This window comes from Haplochromis burtoni, unplaced genomic scaffold (genome assembly GCF_018398535.1).
Source record: "Haplochromis burtoni strain Fernald_Lab_line unplaced genomic scaffold, NCSU_Asbu1 Contig_279, whole genome shotgun sequence".
Classification (NCBI taxonomy): Eukaryota; Metazoa; Chordata; class Actinopteri; order Cichliformes; family Cichlidae; genus Haplochromis; species Haplochromis burtoni.
Window position 1 is genome coordinate 503,003 of NW_024582640.1, and position 15,322 is coordinate 518,324.

The 15,322-nt window shown below is 39.8% G+C and overlaps 1 protein-coding gene across 1 annotated transcript in view; it reads left to right on the plus strand.

Moving 5' to 3' along the window:
• Window positions 1–13,971, plus strand: part of fgf11a (fibroblast growth factor 11a) — a 105,438-nt gene extending 91,467 nt beyond the window's left edge. Inside the window, exons 4-5 of the mRNA XM_005940220.2 lie at window positions 6,306–6,504; window positions 9,140–13,971. Coding sequence (XP_005940282.1) covers window positions 6,306–6,504; window positions 9,140–9,282 — 342 coding nt within the window. The 3' untranslated portion in view covers window positions 9,283–13,971. The remainder of the gene's footprint in view (window positions 1–6,305; window positions 6,505–9,139) is intronic.
• Window positions 13,972–15,322: the final 1,351 nt, after the last annotated feature.

A 15,322-nucleotide genomic window follows, 5' to 3' on the forward strand; every position in this document is an offset into this window, starting at 1 on the left:
AAACGGAAACTGGATATGATCTGGATCTGCTGCTGGATTTAAATGTAACAATATTTTTTTTAAAGAGATACTAATTCTCATGACAAAGGTTGTAACAAAATATAAGATATAGATAAGAAGAGCACATAATGAGTTGTGTAAGGCAGTCAAACTGTTTGCCCTTGACTCCACAGCCGTGACTTACTCCTGTTGTTATCCAAATGAAGGCTCATTATTTTAGCCCATATTCAGATTATCACAATTTTTCCTTTTAATATGTTAAATAAAACATGTAACACGTATCTCCGACCAGCAGCATCCCCAGGACACAATCCCTAAGTGTCTGTGGCTTTGATTGAGGGCCACTGACCTGCAGTGTCAGCTCAGCTTACAAATTGCTTTAAGTTATTCACGCTTGGTTGTGTTGCCCTGCTGTGTCACATGTCGTATGGAACCCTAATCCAGGTTGTTGTCTTTTTTCTGCACCAGAGCTTGTTGTCTTTTTGCAAAGGTCTCACATAAAGTCCCCCATCTAAGTGAACGGGAGGTTCATTGTTTAATAGCAGCTGTGTTGCTGAGAACAGGGCTGAATGATGTTTTTGATGATAGTAAGAGAGTATTCCTAAAATACTTTCTCAGTTTCTCCTTCCTCAGCTGTCATGTTTCTCCCCTCGTTTCCTTTATCCTCATTTGCTTTTTTAAAATTTATTTATTTTATTTTTTTACCACACTTCCTCCCCCTGTCCCCCCCCCTCCCATCACTCGCCCAGTGATCTGTCCATCCGTCACTATCGATGTCAGTGTGGTGTGTGTATTTGTGTGTGTCTATATGCATGTCATCTGGCACTGGGTGGCCTCCCACTGATGTAAGAGGGATCTGTCATGTCTCTCTGTCACAACAGCAGACACGCATGAGTAGATGTACATACACACACACACACACACACACACACACACACACACACACACACACACACACACACACACACACACCTAAACGCGCATGGTGGACTTGTCTCTACTCAGTCTGTTCTTAGTGAATGCATGAGCAATTTTTCCTTTTTTCCTTCCATCCTTACCCCTGAGATTTACTAGACATTTATATTTTTCTGCTAAAACAACCTTCAAAGCTGCCAGCAGGTTGTGGAGTTGTAGAAGTTATTATTTGTTAGGGTTATATCCACTTCTGCATCCAGAGGCATGAAATACAACATGATGGGACATTTCAACTAAACTCTCCTTAAAATGTGGTTTGTTAAAAAGCTGCAGAGAAAGAATCCCTGGGTGGATTCGTGGCTGTTCTCCAGCTCGAGTGGTTTTTAGCAGGCTAAACGAAGCCCTTCAGGGGGTTACGGAGTGACAAGTGGACACCGGTTAATTTTGTAGCATCAGGAGCTACAGCAGCAGCAGAAGCCCCGGCTGTGTGTTTGGAGCAGCACCTGCTGAACACAAGAGGAACTGCACTGGAGATGCTTTAATGTCGTTTGTCTCTTGGATGAGGGGAATGAGGGGTTATTGGGCTCAGGTGACAGATCGTATTCTCTTTTATTAGACTGAGGCTTGTTGGTGTCCTCGGTGAAGAGATACGAGGATGGCTGCCTTTCCTCAGCTTTGATGAAGGGGAAATGATCAGTTAGAAAATCAGCCTTAAGTCCACTGAGAGCAAATCATGAAGACAGATGCTCATCTGTCCCCTGTGTGTATGCTGCTTGAATAATGTGTGTTAGTGTTTAATTTTGAAAAGTCTAAACTCTATAAAACAGCATTGCTGATCTCTCCCTGAGTGCATGCTTTTAACTACGTGCACAAAGCTTTCTTCTGCGTACAATTATATGATTTATTTGATATGTTCGATACAGTAGAAGTCATTTTAATCTTTTTTTAGTCACTAATGTGAGATGGAGAAATATATCTGTTAATTAACTATTTAATAGGGCTGTGATAGACTGGCGACCTGTTTAGTGTGTACCCAGTCTCTTGCCTTAGTACAGCGAGGATAGGGTCCAGTCAACTTGAGACCCTGAACAGGACAATGAACTGAGAAAATGAATGGAATATATTGTAAATATCTAGACCACTGGTGTCACACATACTGTGACCTTGGCCTTGATTTGGAAAGTGTGATATTTGCAGTGAAGTCATGAATTACTCATTAAAAAGCATTTCTAGGCATTTCTATGCATGAAATAAAATATGTGGAAAGTTATCTGTATTTTAAGTCTGTATTTTAAATCATTTAACAGGAAATAAAACCCTCTGCTCTCTGTTTTTTAAAGGAGGGGCTGACAGGTATCACTTTGGTTAGTCTTGGATTGTCAGCTTTTTCTTTCTTGTTTCCTTTGTTAGGTTTAAATCTTGGCTGTTTGGCAGGTGAACATTGTCAGGATGTACTTTTTTTACACTTGAAGTAACTTGTAATATTTTTTAACCTGTTATTCAAGATTTTTACTGCTCTGACTGAGTTTAAATCATATACAGGCATGATTCAGACAATCCATCTAACTGAAAAAAGAGTCTTATATGTGCTCATGCATGCAGATATTCACTTTAGTGCCTCACTCCAGATAGTGTGTCTTAGTTTGAAGGCTTAGTACACTTTTGTGTAGTAATACTGTATATACCGATTGTGTGGTACTGTAGTTACACTTTGACAGCACAGTAAGTGACTCAAATCAAGCTGTGCTCTTTAAACCTGACATTCTTCTTACGCTTTGGGAATGGACTGGCTTTTATATAAGCCAGTTTTCTAATTGGACTACACTTACTATACACTTTAAGCACTTTATCTACCTCCCATCTACAGCCAGTTTGAAATCAGTTGATCTAACATGCATGAAACCCATACAGGCACAGGTAGAACATGCCGACTCATCACACAGAGGCACCAGCTTTCAAACCAGAAGTCTTCTTGCTACTTGGTGACTTATCTCCGTGTTATACGTTTAATTCTTATTCGTTTTCAGTGTTACTTTAATATTTTATATTTCTGTATTCTTTTTATTGTAGTCTCTGGATTTTGTTTTGTCTCTAAGTTGGGATAGCTATCATTAAGGAGCAGACTGTAGTAAGCCCAGAGTGCCTAAATTGCCGGTGTAAAATGTGGGCTGGCAGATGCAACAACAACTTGATTGTCTTAAAACCATACTTGACTTGTCCTGTGTACTGAATGGAGATCTTTTTCTTTAACTAAGATTTTTGAAACCCATGTTTAAGATGTCAACACTTATTTTAGAAGGAATTCAAAGCACTGGCTAACCATATATTTAGTCTTACCCACGTCGAACTCTTAGTTTGTTTTTATTTTCTGTCAGCATAGACACTGAGTCAAGATGACAGATGAGGGAGCAGCCTGCCCTTTAACATCAGTCTGCACCTCAGCTTTGAGTGGACTTGGCATTTTGTTGAGGCTGAGATGTTAAGAAGACACCAGACACTCACAAGCACATTTTGCATATCTAGCAAAAACACAGTAACTGTTATAAGAAATGGCCCAAGAAATTTAAAATGTGGGGGAAAGTAGCCCTGATATCTGGTTTGCTGCTGACATGACACATGCGTAACAGAAAAGTCACAATGATCTCACACATATAACTGCACCATTAAGTTACAGTGAAGGTTTACCTCAAAGCAAACTTAAAATAGTTCGAGTAAAGGTCAAAATTTGAAACAGCTAAAATATCCACAAACCACCAAAACAATCTCTTTTCATATACAATTAAAACGCTTATATTCTCTGGTGTGGTTATACTGTACTGTACGGTTTCAACAGAGTTCAACACACTGAACAGGAATATGTCATGAGTCATGAGTCACTCTTGTATGCTTTTCATACAAGTTTCACACGAGACAGATACAAACTTCATAAGATTTATATATATCTTTTCCATATGGGTAGCAGCGGTCCCCAACCCCGGGGCCGGTCCGTGAGTCGTTTGGTACCAGGCCACGAGAGTAGAGCCTCGGGTGTGAAATTTATAGTTTTTTCCCGTGTTGCAGTTGTGTCTTATTTTGAAAGAAATAATTGCGTGTTACTATAGCGACCAGAGATTAATTAAGGGGCAGAGAGGAGGATGTTACTCTCAATGTTGTTGGCAGATTTCAGGAGGACGCTGCTAATAAAGTTACACAATTACACAGCGAATTTGCGTTTATTATTATATAATAAATACCACAGTTTTTGTCTTGGGCGTATCATTTTATTGTGTTGTATTTATCTGCAACACCTTAAAGGCCGGTCCATGAAAATATTGTCTTACATTAAACTGCTCCGTGGTGCTTAAAAGTTTGGGGACCGCTGAACTATAGTGATGCCGTGAGAATAAAGGCATGTTAATTGTACGTGAAGAGTGAGGGCCTTGGAGCTGTTTTATGTTTTACCTGATATAAAATGCACCACCAATCCAAGTGCTCCTTTTAAAACAGTTTAAAAATGACATTTGTTAGAAAGCTGTAGGGAGCACTGCGTCAACACACTGGTCGCTCAAAATGATTTAGAACTTTTTGGAAGTGGAAAGACTGTCGGAGAGGCAATGAGTGAGGATTGCTTTGATGCACCTGAAGTCATCATATATGTCATCATATATCTTCAAATGTAGATGTGCCTGCACATGATGGCACTCTGGAGCAGTTCAAGTCATTTCCATCAAACGTTCTCCCCTGAGGAAACTGAGGACTTCACAGTAGGACCCTGTGCTGAAAACATGGTCCTTGTTGGAAACTGTGATGTGGGCCAGTTCCACTTTTCAAAAAATGTAATAAATGGGCTGTCCCAAGAAAATGAAAAAGTAAAGCAGAAGAGTTTCCATGTGAAAATTATACCAGGAAATTACATTGACAGGAGTGCAAGAACACTGGGTATTAGAATACAGTCAGTTTATACATCTGTGTTCACAACCCTGCAATAAAGTCTTTAAAGATCCTGCACAGAAAAAAAGTCAAAACAGCAGAGCTGATGAAACATCCACTGAAAACTATAACAAGTTAAAATAAGCCAGGGTTATCTTTAAAATCCTTAAAGCACACAATTTAATGCAATGTGGTTACTTTGTGTTACTTCTCCTAATCATGTGACCTTTTGTAGCCTGCAAAATAACAGAGCCTATCACAGAAAAGATGCTGCATCTTACCACACTTGCTTACTTTTGAGGATCTCCTAAATTTGCTTATCTGTTTCAGGTTCAGTTTAATTCACATAATTAATCAATTAATGGTCTTGAGCATGCATGTCTGATGATGGTGGTGGGGTGGTAATGAGCTGATCAGCTTTAAAGTTACCTTACAATCCTTTAAAGTTCCTACACACACACACACACACACACTGCACAGAGAAGATGAGACACATCACACTGCAGCGAAACGCAGTTAATGATAGCAATCTGATTACACCTTCAGAGACACTGCAGACCTTTGGATTTCACTCTGTGCTAATAGAGCTAAGGTAATGGGTGGGCAAGGGAATGAATGGCTGTCTAAGTGAATGGATGTGTAATTAAAGAATGGGCGATACAGTCGATGTAATTAGCTTGTTTATGTGTGGTACAATGGATATGGGCAGGCGTGAGGATCTGGGCCTGGAATGGCAGACGGAGAGAGGGACACGAGATAGGAGACGGCGAGGAGGGGCGAGAGTGGGAAGGAGAGAAAGAGAGGGAGCAAACTCCTTATTCAGGCCTTTTCTGCTCACCCGTCACATCAAGGCTCGAAATCAATCCTGCAAATTGGTTTGTTCCTGGACAAGGTTACCAAATGACGGAGGGATGGAGAGAATGAAGTGGAGGAGACATGGAATATGAGATAGAGAAGGAATATGTGAGAGCTGTAACCAGAGATTGTGGGGAGGACGATGAAGGGGAGGAGGGTGGGGATGTCCCGCTGTTGACGTATTGCCTAATGCGGGGGCTCTGTGTGTGTATGTGTGTGTCTGTGTGTGTGTGTGAGCTGAAGGCCAACAGCGAGGTCATTAAACTATGAAGGAGGTGAAGGATCCAGTTGATTGTTGTTTGTTACAGGTAAACCGTAGAGACTGAGTTATGACCTGCTGGCTCACAAAACACTTTGTCCGTGTGGCAAAGAGGCATGTACATGTTGGGACTGAGTTTGTCTGTGTGTGTTTGTGTGTCTGTGTGCATGCCACAGATGTTCCTGTAAACCTGTCACAATGAAATGTGGAACCCATTTCCTCCCATTCCCAGCTGAGCCAGTGGAACCGGAGAGTAAATATATAAATAATAGAACAGATAAAAAATGATGCAATCTCCAAATGTGTTATTCTTCTCCATTGACCTGACGTGTCTTTTTGTGTGCGTGTGTGTGTGTGTTGCTTACAGGAACACTTTACACCTGAGTGTAAGTTTAAGGAGTGTGTGTTTGAGAACTACTACGTCACCTACTCGTCCATCCTGTACAGACAGACCCAGTCAGGGCGGGCTTGGTACATCGGCATCAACCGGGACGGCCAAGTCATGAAGGGGAACCGCGTCAAGAAGACGAAGGGAGCTGCTCACTTCCTGCCCAAGCTTATTGAAGGTAAGCTTGTACGGTATGTACATGTAAAGCATGTTGCTCTCTATCATAAAACAATAACAATTTCAATTTCAACAAGGGGGCAAAGAAAAAGAAAGAAAACCAAGGATAACACAAAAAATAGCAACTGTAACAAAGGAAGCAAGAAATTTCATCAGTCCAGAAAACTTTTTACTTTCCTTAACCTTCATGCAGGATATGAAAATAATAAAGATACAGGATAAGTTATAGAGATTAAAAGTTACATTAAAATGATCAACGTGATCACTTCACGTTGATCATTTTTCAAACCCCCATGAATAAAGTAACACTCATAATCTACTCATGACCTCAATCCGTTGTTGAAAAGTTTGAACACATCAGCATGTCAGGAAATTACTATATCATCATAATCTGAGTCACAAATGTGAATCATGTCTTTTCTGTAAATGAGTTTTAGTGCAGAACATTAGATGCATGTATTGAGATCATATCATCAATTATTAGAGAACATACCGCTGAAACTTGTTATCATCCCTTTCTTCTCTTTTATGCTTTATGAGTAGAATTTATAACAGCAACAATAAAAACCTACAACGTTTTTCAAAAGCCATTTAATAGTGCATGATATTTCCTCGTTGCCCGGCACAGAACAGGTGCTGCACCTGCAGATAGTGAGCATGGATCAGTGCACACTCAGCGATGGTGGGGTTTATAACCCATGCCCACTAAGGCTTTATTTGATGATTTTCAGTGTTTATTTACTCCTGATTTTCTAACTGTTGTGTGTAGTCTATATTTTGTATAACCTGTACAGCACTGTGGTCAGCTGAGATTGTTTTGTGCTATGCTGTAGAAATAAACTTCGACTTGATTTGACCTAAGACAGTGCAACCTACCAGGAAAAACACCAGCAGAAGTGGCAAAAATGAATAATAGAGGATCTATTGCTGCTTTTCTATTATGTTATAATGTCCACTCCCTAAGCCGGGATCTGGTTTCTTCCTGTTAGAAGGGAGGTTTTCCTTCCCACTGTCGCCAAATGTTTGATCTTAAGCTAAATTTAGACTTCTGCAGGAAACCTACGTCCTAGCTGGTAACCAGAAACTGCTTTAATCCCTACACCACAACCTTCCATGCCTTTAGACTTGTTGTGGTATACGTCATCCCAGCGTGTACATTTCTCAGAAGAAGCACTCAAGGTTACGTAGAAGGTTGCAGCGTAGGGTTAAAATAGGGTTCTGGTTATGGCGTCAGTTACTCTATGCCGCATTAGTATTAGTATAATTCACGTGTTATGGGGTCATCTGATTGTGTGTTTATTCTCTGTATTATTGTAGGGTCTTATCGTAGGGTCTTTACTTCACACTATAAAGGACTTTGAGGCGACTCTTACGCGACTCGATTTTCTTATTGTGATTGTATAAATAAAATTAAATTGAATTAAAAGTAATCCATATTAGCCAGTATACTGTATATATTCAATTCAATTTTATTTCTATAGCCCCAAATCACAACAACAGTCACCTCAAGGCGCTTTATATTGTACACTGTAAAAAAAACATGTAATATAAAGGTATTTTACTGTGTATTTTACAGTTTTGTACTGTTCTTCTAGATTATCATTAAATTTACATAAATAAACTGTGATTTTACATTTCAAATGTAAATTAACGTAAAATTACTGTAAATGTCATAAAACATAATTTTCTTGTTTTTTAAACGTATTTGTCTGTACATATATGCATATTTAGATTGTTAAAATACATTCACAAATGTATCATAATTTCACAAATATGTGTCCGTTATTTGAAAGATTGAACTGTTAAATTCAAATGTAATGCTATGGAAAAATATATAAAATAATTCCTATAAACTTTTTTTACATCAAATAATTATTATTATTATTGCGATTTAGGGCGATCGTAGCTCAAGAGTTGGCAATTGACACTCTCGGTCGTTGTGTCCTTTGGCAAGACACTTTACCTACCGCCTACTGGTGATGGCCAGAGGGGAATTGTAAAGCGCTATATCAATGCAATCCATTATTATTTAAACCAACTGTTAACTGTATATTTCTGTACATTTAAGTATTATTATTCATATTGCCGCATTCATTGACCTTGTTTATAGGTAATTTCATTGTTTAATCACGTTAAAATGTTCCTAATTTAATGTTTAAAAGCACTTGAAAAAGGCAAAAGCCCATGTAAAATTAGGGCAACAAACTGTATTGTCATTATTGAAAATAACCGTATTTTTATGGGAAAGTTATTTTCTGGTATTTTCTGGTATTATTTTGGCGCCCCAGCTGCCGGAATATTACTGTTTTTTTAGGATTTTTTTTTTTACGTTGTAAGGTAGACCCTACAATAATACATACAGAGAAAAACCCAACAATCACATAACCCACTATGAGCAGGCACTTGACAGTGGGAAGGAAAAAGTCCCTTTTAACAGGAAGAAACCTCCAGCTGAACCAGGCTCAGGGAGGGGCGGGGCCATCTGCCATTACCAGTTGGGGTGAGAGAAGGAAGACAAGATAAAAGACATGCTGTGGAAGAGAGCCAGAGACTGATATAATATACTGTATGCATTTATGTGTTCAATCTTTCTAATTTCTCTTTCTCCCTCCCCAAAATAAACTTGCCTTGCCCAGTGGCTATGTACAGGGAGCCCTCTCTACATGACGTTGGTGAACAGAGTCCGCCCAGAAAAACGCCCAAGACCTCCAGTGATTCGCCTGTGCTCCAGAACGGCAAGAAAGATCCTCAATCCAAAACCAAAACCTCCTCCTCCTAGCGCTCAGAGACACAGGAGAGAGGAGTGGTAGACAACATGTGGACAATGGGCACCAGCGGACACCTGAACAAGTTTGTTAGGGCTACCCTCCCCCCCACATGCTGCCTGTAATACTGATCCCATAATGCACTGGTGACAAACTGGGTAAAAAGCAGAAGCAAGTCCAGGCAGAGTGGAGTTGGCCAGTGGGAGGCCCCTTTTACCTTTACAGAAGCCCATTCACACCAGCCCACCATGTTCTTATTTAATGACCTTTATGATTAGCAGAGCCTGGGATCTAAAAGCAATAACTCCGCAAAGAGGTGAAAAGTGGCCTAACATTGTACAGCATGTCACCACAGCGTGTTCAACCAGCTGGAAGGGAAAACCCCCCACACCCCCTAGACATCATCATTGAGATCCTTCCAGTCAACCAAATATCCAAACAAAGTCTTCCTGGGTTTAACACAAAGAGTGCACTGGGTAAATCTGTCCCTCTGCTGCACATGCTCCACAATTGGGTTATGTCTTTATTCCCCTATGGGGTTTAATGCTAAGGTTAGCTTGACAAAGAGTCATGCTAATGTGAGGCTGTCACAAAGACCCTTTGGTTCTAAAGCCATCTGCTCACTCCACATCTTCAGCGTGTGCGTCAGCAACTTTGTGAGATAGCCTGAATATGTGTCAGTCCTATATGCGTGTGTGTGTGTGTGTGCGTGTGTGTGTTCCCTTCTTCCATTCACCTTTGCTACGATTTTATTAGTTCGTGACATGGACTCAATTTTCCACTCTGCGGCACAAGAAAGCCCCTCCCTCCTCTGCGGCTCCGTTAATGGAGTCTGGGACTGATCAGAATCTTTCGACCCTTAAACGAGGGGTCAAAAGCTCCCCCGGCACATTGCGTAACCGCATAACCCACACTCATTTATACACTTACATCTACCCATGCATGTTTGTGGTTTGTGCAGCACGTGCACACACTTTAGAGCCCAGATGTCCGTGAGCATCGGCCGCTGAAAACCATCTCACACCTTAACACACTTAGCAAAGTGACACGCACGCTCGTGACTGCGCCCACTAACATGACACAGTGGTGAGTGTGTGTGCAGGTTCTGGGAGATGATGAGGATATCATCAGCGAAATGGGTTGGTAATGGAGCCTGGCTGTGCGGTTTGTGATTGTGCTGCAATAGCTGTTTTCACTGTGGCCGGCCATGCATTGCACAAACCCTCAAGGGCCACACACTATCTGTGCAAATCATCTTTTGTTTCACTGCACACACACAAATACACACACACATATATATAGAAATGCCAATTTTGTATTTTTTCATCATACTCTGCCATCATGTTCAGGGGGTCTGACTTGAGATTTTGACCTAATTTTGTGTGAAATAGTCAATATTCACACATACACTGATATTCCAGTGAAAGGCTAAAACTAAGAGAACAACCTTTCATTGGATATAAATCACAATCAGTAATCCTTTTAATTGGATTTAATGTCAATTGGCTGTCTTGAAACTAAAGATAAATGTGAAAATAATATATGACAGTTGGCTACGCAGCGCTGTGAGTAAAGTAGTCTGAAAGTGTCTGCATTTTCTGAGTTTTAAGCTGTTTCACTAATTTGTCATACACTAAGAGTTATCTTGCATCCGTATGAGAATTACACTTCCCCAAATTTTCGCGCTGCATAGCATTGTTCAAATAAACCGTGTTTATTCCTTAAAGATAAAGATAAAGTTAGAAGACATTATCGAAAGCAGCTCTGGTGGAAAAAGCTCAGTTCCCCCTGAGCAATGAGGTAGCAATACTCAAAAAATAAAAAAAATGCCCAAAATGCTGACTTTAAGTAATTTGATTTAATGTAAGTTTCCATCTATTATTTATTTTTTTTATCACGTAAGTACAATGTAAAAGGTTCACTTTAAAGGTCAAATGAAATTTAGTTGATTGATATACCTTCAGTTTATACCAAGGTGATCCTTATTTGAATAAAAACCTTTGATTTTAGAAAGATTTAAAAATTGTAATTTTTATTTTTAAACTTGTAGTTTTCAGGTATAAGTTTGGGAGTTTCAAAAGTTACATTTTCAGAGACTTTATTTGCATGTATTCCCAGATATCAGTTTGGGAAGCAGATTGTACTTTGAAAGAGTACAATTAAATGAACTATGCCACCAAATTGCATTATGGGAAATGTAGTAACTAATGATCTGTTTTGCTGGAACCAAAGTCAGGATTTCTTCAGCTTCTTCTGCACTGATTTTTCATATAAAGCTCCCATACTTCATACATAAATTAGTGTAGGGTACTCAGTTAAATTACTGTAACATTAACTAAAGAAACTAATGCCGGGGAATCATTTGTTAATGTAATTTTTAACATTTTTAGAAATGAACTCTGCAGTTTTTTGGGGGGTTTGGTTTTATAGAGAGAGTTTGATTTTGATGCAAAGAGGAATTCAAGCCTTCTTTACTTGTCACGTCCTTACAGTTATTATTTAGAGCTTATATATTGTGATCCCATGATATGACTGAGGCAAAAATAATTAAAGTTGTATGAGCATAGATGATGGTACAAGAATGATGGCTCTGAAAAAAGGAAGCTTAAGCGTCTCACATCTTTTTGCCAATGTTTATTTGTTAGCCTGTCCTGGTAAAGAAAATCACTAGCATATTTAATATTTCACTCCTTTCTTTCCGGAGACCTTGTTTGGTGCATTTCCATTTGTTGTTTCCATTGAACACAAAAAGCAATCATTTTTCATATCAAACTTGCTACAATATGCCAGGCAGGGTAATTGTTTCTGCCTTATGTTTATGTACTGTGGGAAGCGAGGGAGTCCTTTGTGTTCGGGAGGTAAAGGCGAGGCGAGATTGATGATCAGGGCAGAGGGAGAGAGAGAGAGAGAGAGAGAGAAACAAAAGAAATGAGCGAGAGAAGAAGAGAAAATTTTAGGGAGGATAATTATGATGATGAGCACAACAAAAAGAGATTTAAAAGGGAATTATGCTAATGTGGACACTCTTGCCTGAAGACACACATTTACTAGCGCTTCTCCTTATGCGCGTAATCCTCTGCCCCCATGCAACCTGTGGTTGTAAATAATAATAGCTGATAACCCAATCAGGATGGAGGCGAGGGTGCTGAGCAATGTAATCTTCTACCTGAGAATTGAAGCAAATTGTACCTCTGCTTTCCTGAAGGAAGAAAGGAAGGAAGGAAAGAGTAATCCAGTGAATACTTAAAGGAAAGGAATTGGTCTGAGAGAGAGGAAATAAATAAAAGAGGGGGTGAAGGATATAAAGGCAGGTGACTCAATACATATATGATTTAAAATAATATATATTTTTTAATTTATTGTACTTAAGCTACTGTTAAAACCTCACTTTCACACTGAAGACCTTAATTAAACTGTTAAATAGACATTCAGGTTGATGTGTTTGACCAGACACCCTCCCTGGATCACACGATCCAGAACACAGTGTTTGACTGTTATTTGCAGAGTAATTAGTGTTTAATTAAAAGAGGCTCCCTCCTCCCAGAACTGAAGCAAGTCTGTCTGAGACTGGATTCTCTTAGATGGAGAGAGGAGTAACTCAACAAACAGAGCTTTTGTAACATCTATATTATGTATTTTAAGGGCTGGGAAATCTGTGTTCCAATATTTTTTTATGTATGTCTCATGACTGTTGTTTTTGGGTTTTAAAAGGAGGTTAAGGGCTAAAGTTTTAGTTTAAATAATCTTTGTGGAAGAGTTTAAGGAGCACGGATTTCGCACAGATTATTTTTACCATATAGATAAACAAACGTTTGAAAGTGTGTTCAGACAGAGCACCACCAAAGGCATTGGTGTTACGATGATAAATGACAAACTTGGCTCGTGTGTGCAAACTTAAGCCGCTGTAGGAGTGCTTTAATCCTGCATTCTCTCTAATGGCCAGCAGGGGGCAACTTATCTGGTTGCACGAAAATGTCCGATTCTATAAAAGCCTTTGGGACAATGACCCAAAACCTCACTCCATGACGGTCTCGTTTACTAGTTTCAAGATTTAATCCCATGTAGAGAGAAAAAATGCTAAAGGTCAAATCAGTGGATAAGAAAAATTAAATAATCTTTTCTCAAGCATTTTACAAAACTAACTATAAAGCACTATTCTACAAACAAGTAAAAAGCATATACCAGTTAAGGGCAAGCCAGTGCATCTCTTTATGTTTATGTGAGAGCTCAGCCATTAGCTCATCTTGCCAGGAACTATGCGGTCCCCCCCTTTTCCTCTATTCTAGAATACTGTTGATATTGCTACATTCATAAAGGTAATTATAAAAGTGGCTTTTTTTTAAGCCCACAGCTGTTTTCATTTGCTAAACCAGTCATCATCTCATCAAAAAGGTGCCCCGTGTCCTGTCTGAACACACCTCTGAGGGTAAAGTGACTGTGATGAAGTCTTGATCCACATTTTTAGGTTTGTGGTCTTTTGACAGAAAACCTTCGATACAAAGCTAAAAAGAACGTAAGAAGCAATGAAAGTGCAGAGGTGTCAATATAGGAAATGTGGGGTCCTGCTAGTTTGGATCTTGTCTCGTGAGAGTGAGAATATCTTTTTTAGTCCATTTGTAATCCTTTCCTGACTCTTAAATACAGAAAATCACTGGAGGGGCCCTTTAACTTTCAAAATAAAAGCTGCATGAGAGAAAATGAGGAAAAAAAATTCAATTTTTATGGAGTAAGTGTAGGGCTGTGAACATTTAGTGTCATGCCTCATGTCATGTCATACAGTGACTTTAAAGCCAAGCTTTTGTTAAACCAGTCCATCTTTGTCACTTCACTGACCCCACGTCAGTCAACACTGACATCTAGTGAATGATGGATTCAAAGCTAACTAAACTTCGGTGTGATTTGCATGTGTGTGTGTGTGTCGATTCAGCAATTAAATGCAATCCATCAGCCACTTAAAGCTGCATCAGTCATCTGAGTGTCCCACTGTAAAATATGTAGACACGTTTGATTTTTATCCGACTGTTATTTAAATACTAGGTGCAGCCTGATTACTGATGTTAGTGCCCATATTTTTTAAGTAACAACTCAGATTTCCAGTTAATAATATCATCGTCATTATTGTGATTTTTTAAGCTCAACTGAGAAGTAATCAGATTAATCCTGGAAGGTTTTATCTGTTATTTTTAGTCTATTTCAAGCTATGGTGGTGATCTTAAAGAGGATGTTGCTTTGTTTGCAGTCTTATTGATTTTACTTTTGCGGTGGCAGAAAAGTAGAATTACTAAATCATTTATAGCGGGTGGAAGGTTTGTGTGGCCACACGTGTTTGCACTGGTTTGTGTGTGTGTGTGTGTTTTATGCTGTGTTGGTACACTCCTTCTTTTCCCTCCGTCTGTGTCCTGCGAGTCTTTTGTGAAGCCTGAAATCAGCCCGTCCGCTCTCAGCCTTCAGGCTTCACTTCAAACGACTCTGCGTAAATTACAGGATGTAAAGTTTGCCATTTCTCTCGGCGGCCGTCTCTCTGAGCACATGTTTGATTAGTGGACACCCCACTCCCCTCCCGTGGCTGAATTTACTGCTTTTAACTGGCTGATGAATGTCTCCGGATTCAGCTCTAAGCGTTAAATATTGGCCCTTTGGTGAGCTCGGCGTCACTGCTTCTTTATATATGAAAGGGATGGGAAAGGTGTGCCAGCTTGCACCTAGATATCGAAGGGAGCTAAATGATGTCTATCTGATGCAGCTGCACCCTTCACACACACACACACACACACACACACACACACACACACACACACACCTCTCTCCCCAGGGACTCCCTTCCCTCCCATTTCTCCCGAGTCAGGGCCCTCCCTGCTTACTGAGCGAATTACAACTGCAGTGAGAGTGAGAGGGTCATCTGGGGTTGTGAAGGACTCAGAGAGAAAGAGAGAGGCATGTGTCACATACTGTAGAGTGGCTACCTCGCGCCTCAAAGCCTCTCTTTGAAGTTCCATTTCCTCTCGGCGAGCCTTTTTTTGCATACAGCTAATATGACTTCCCTTTGACCTGGAG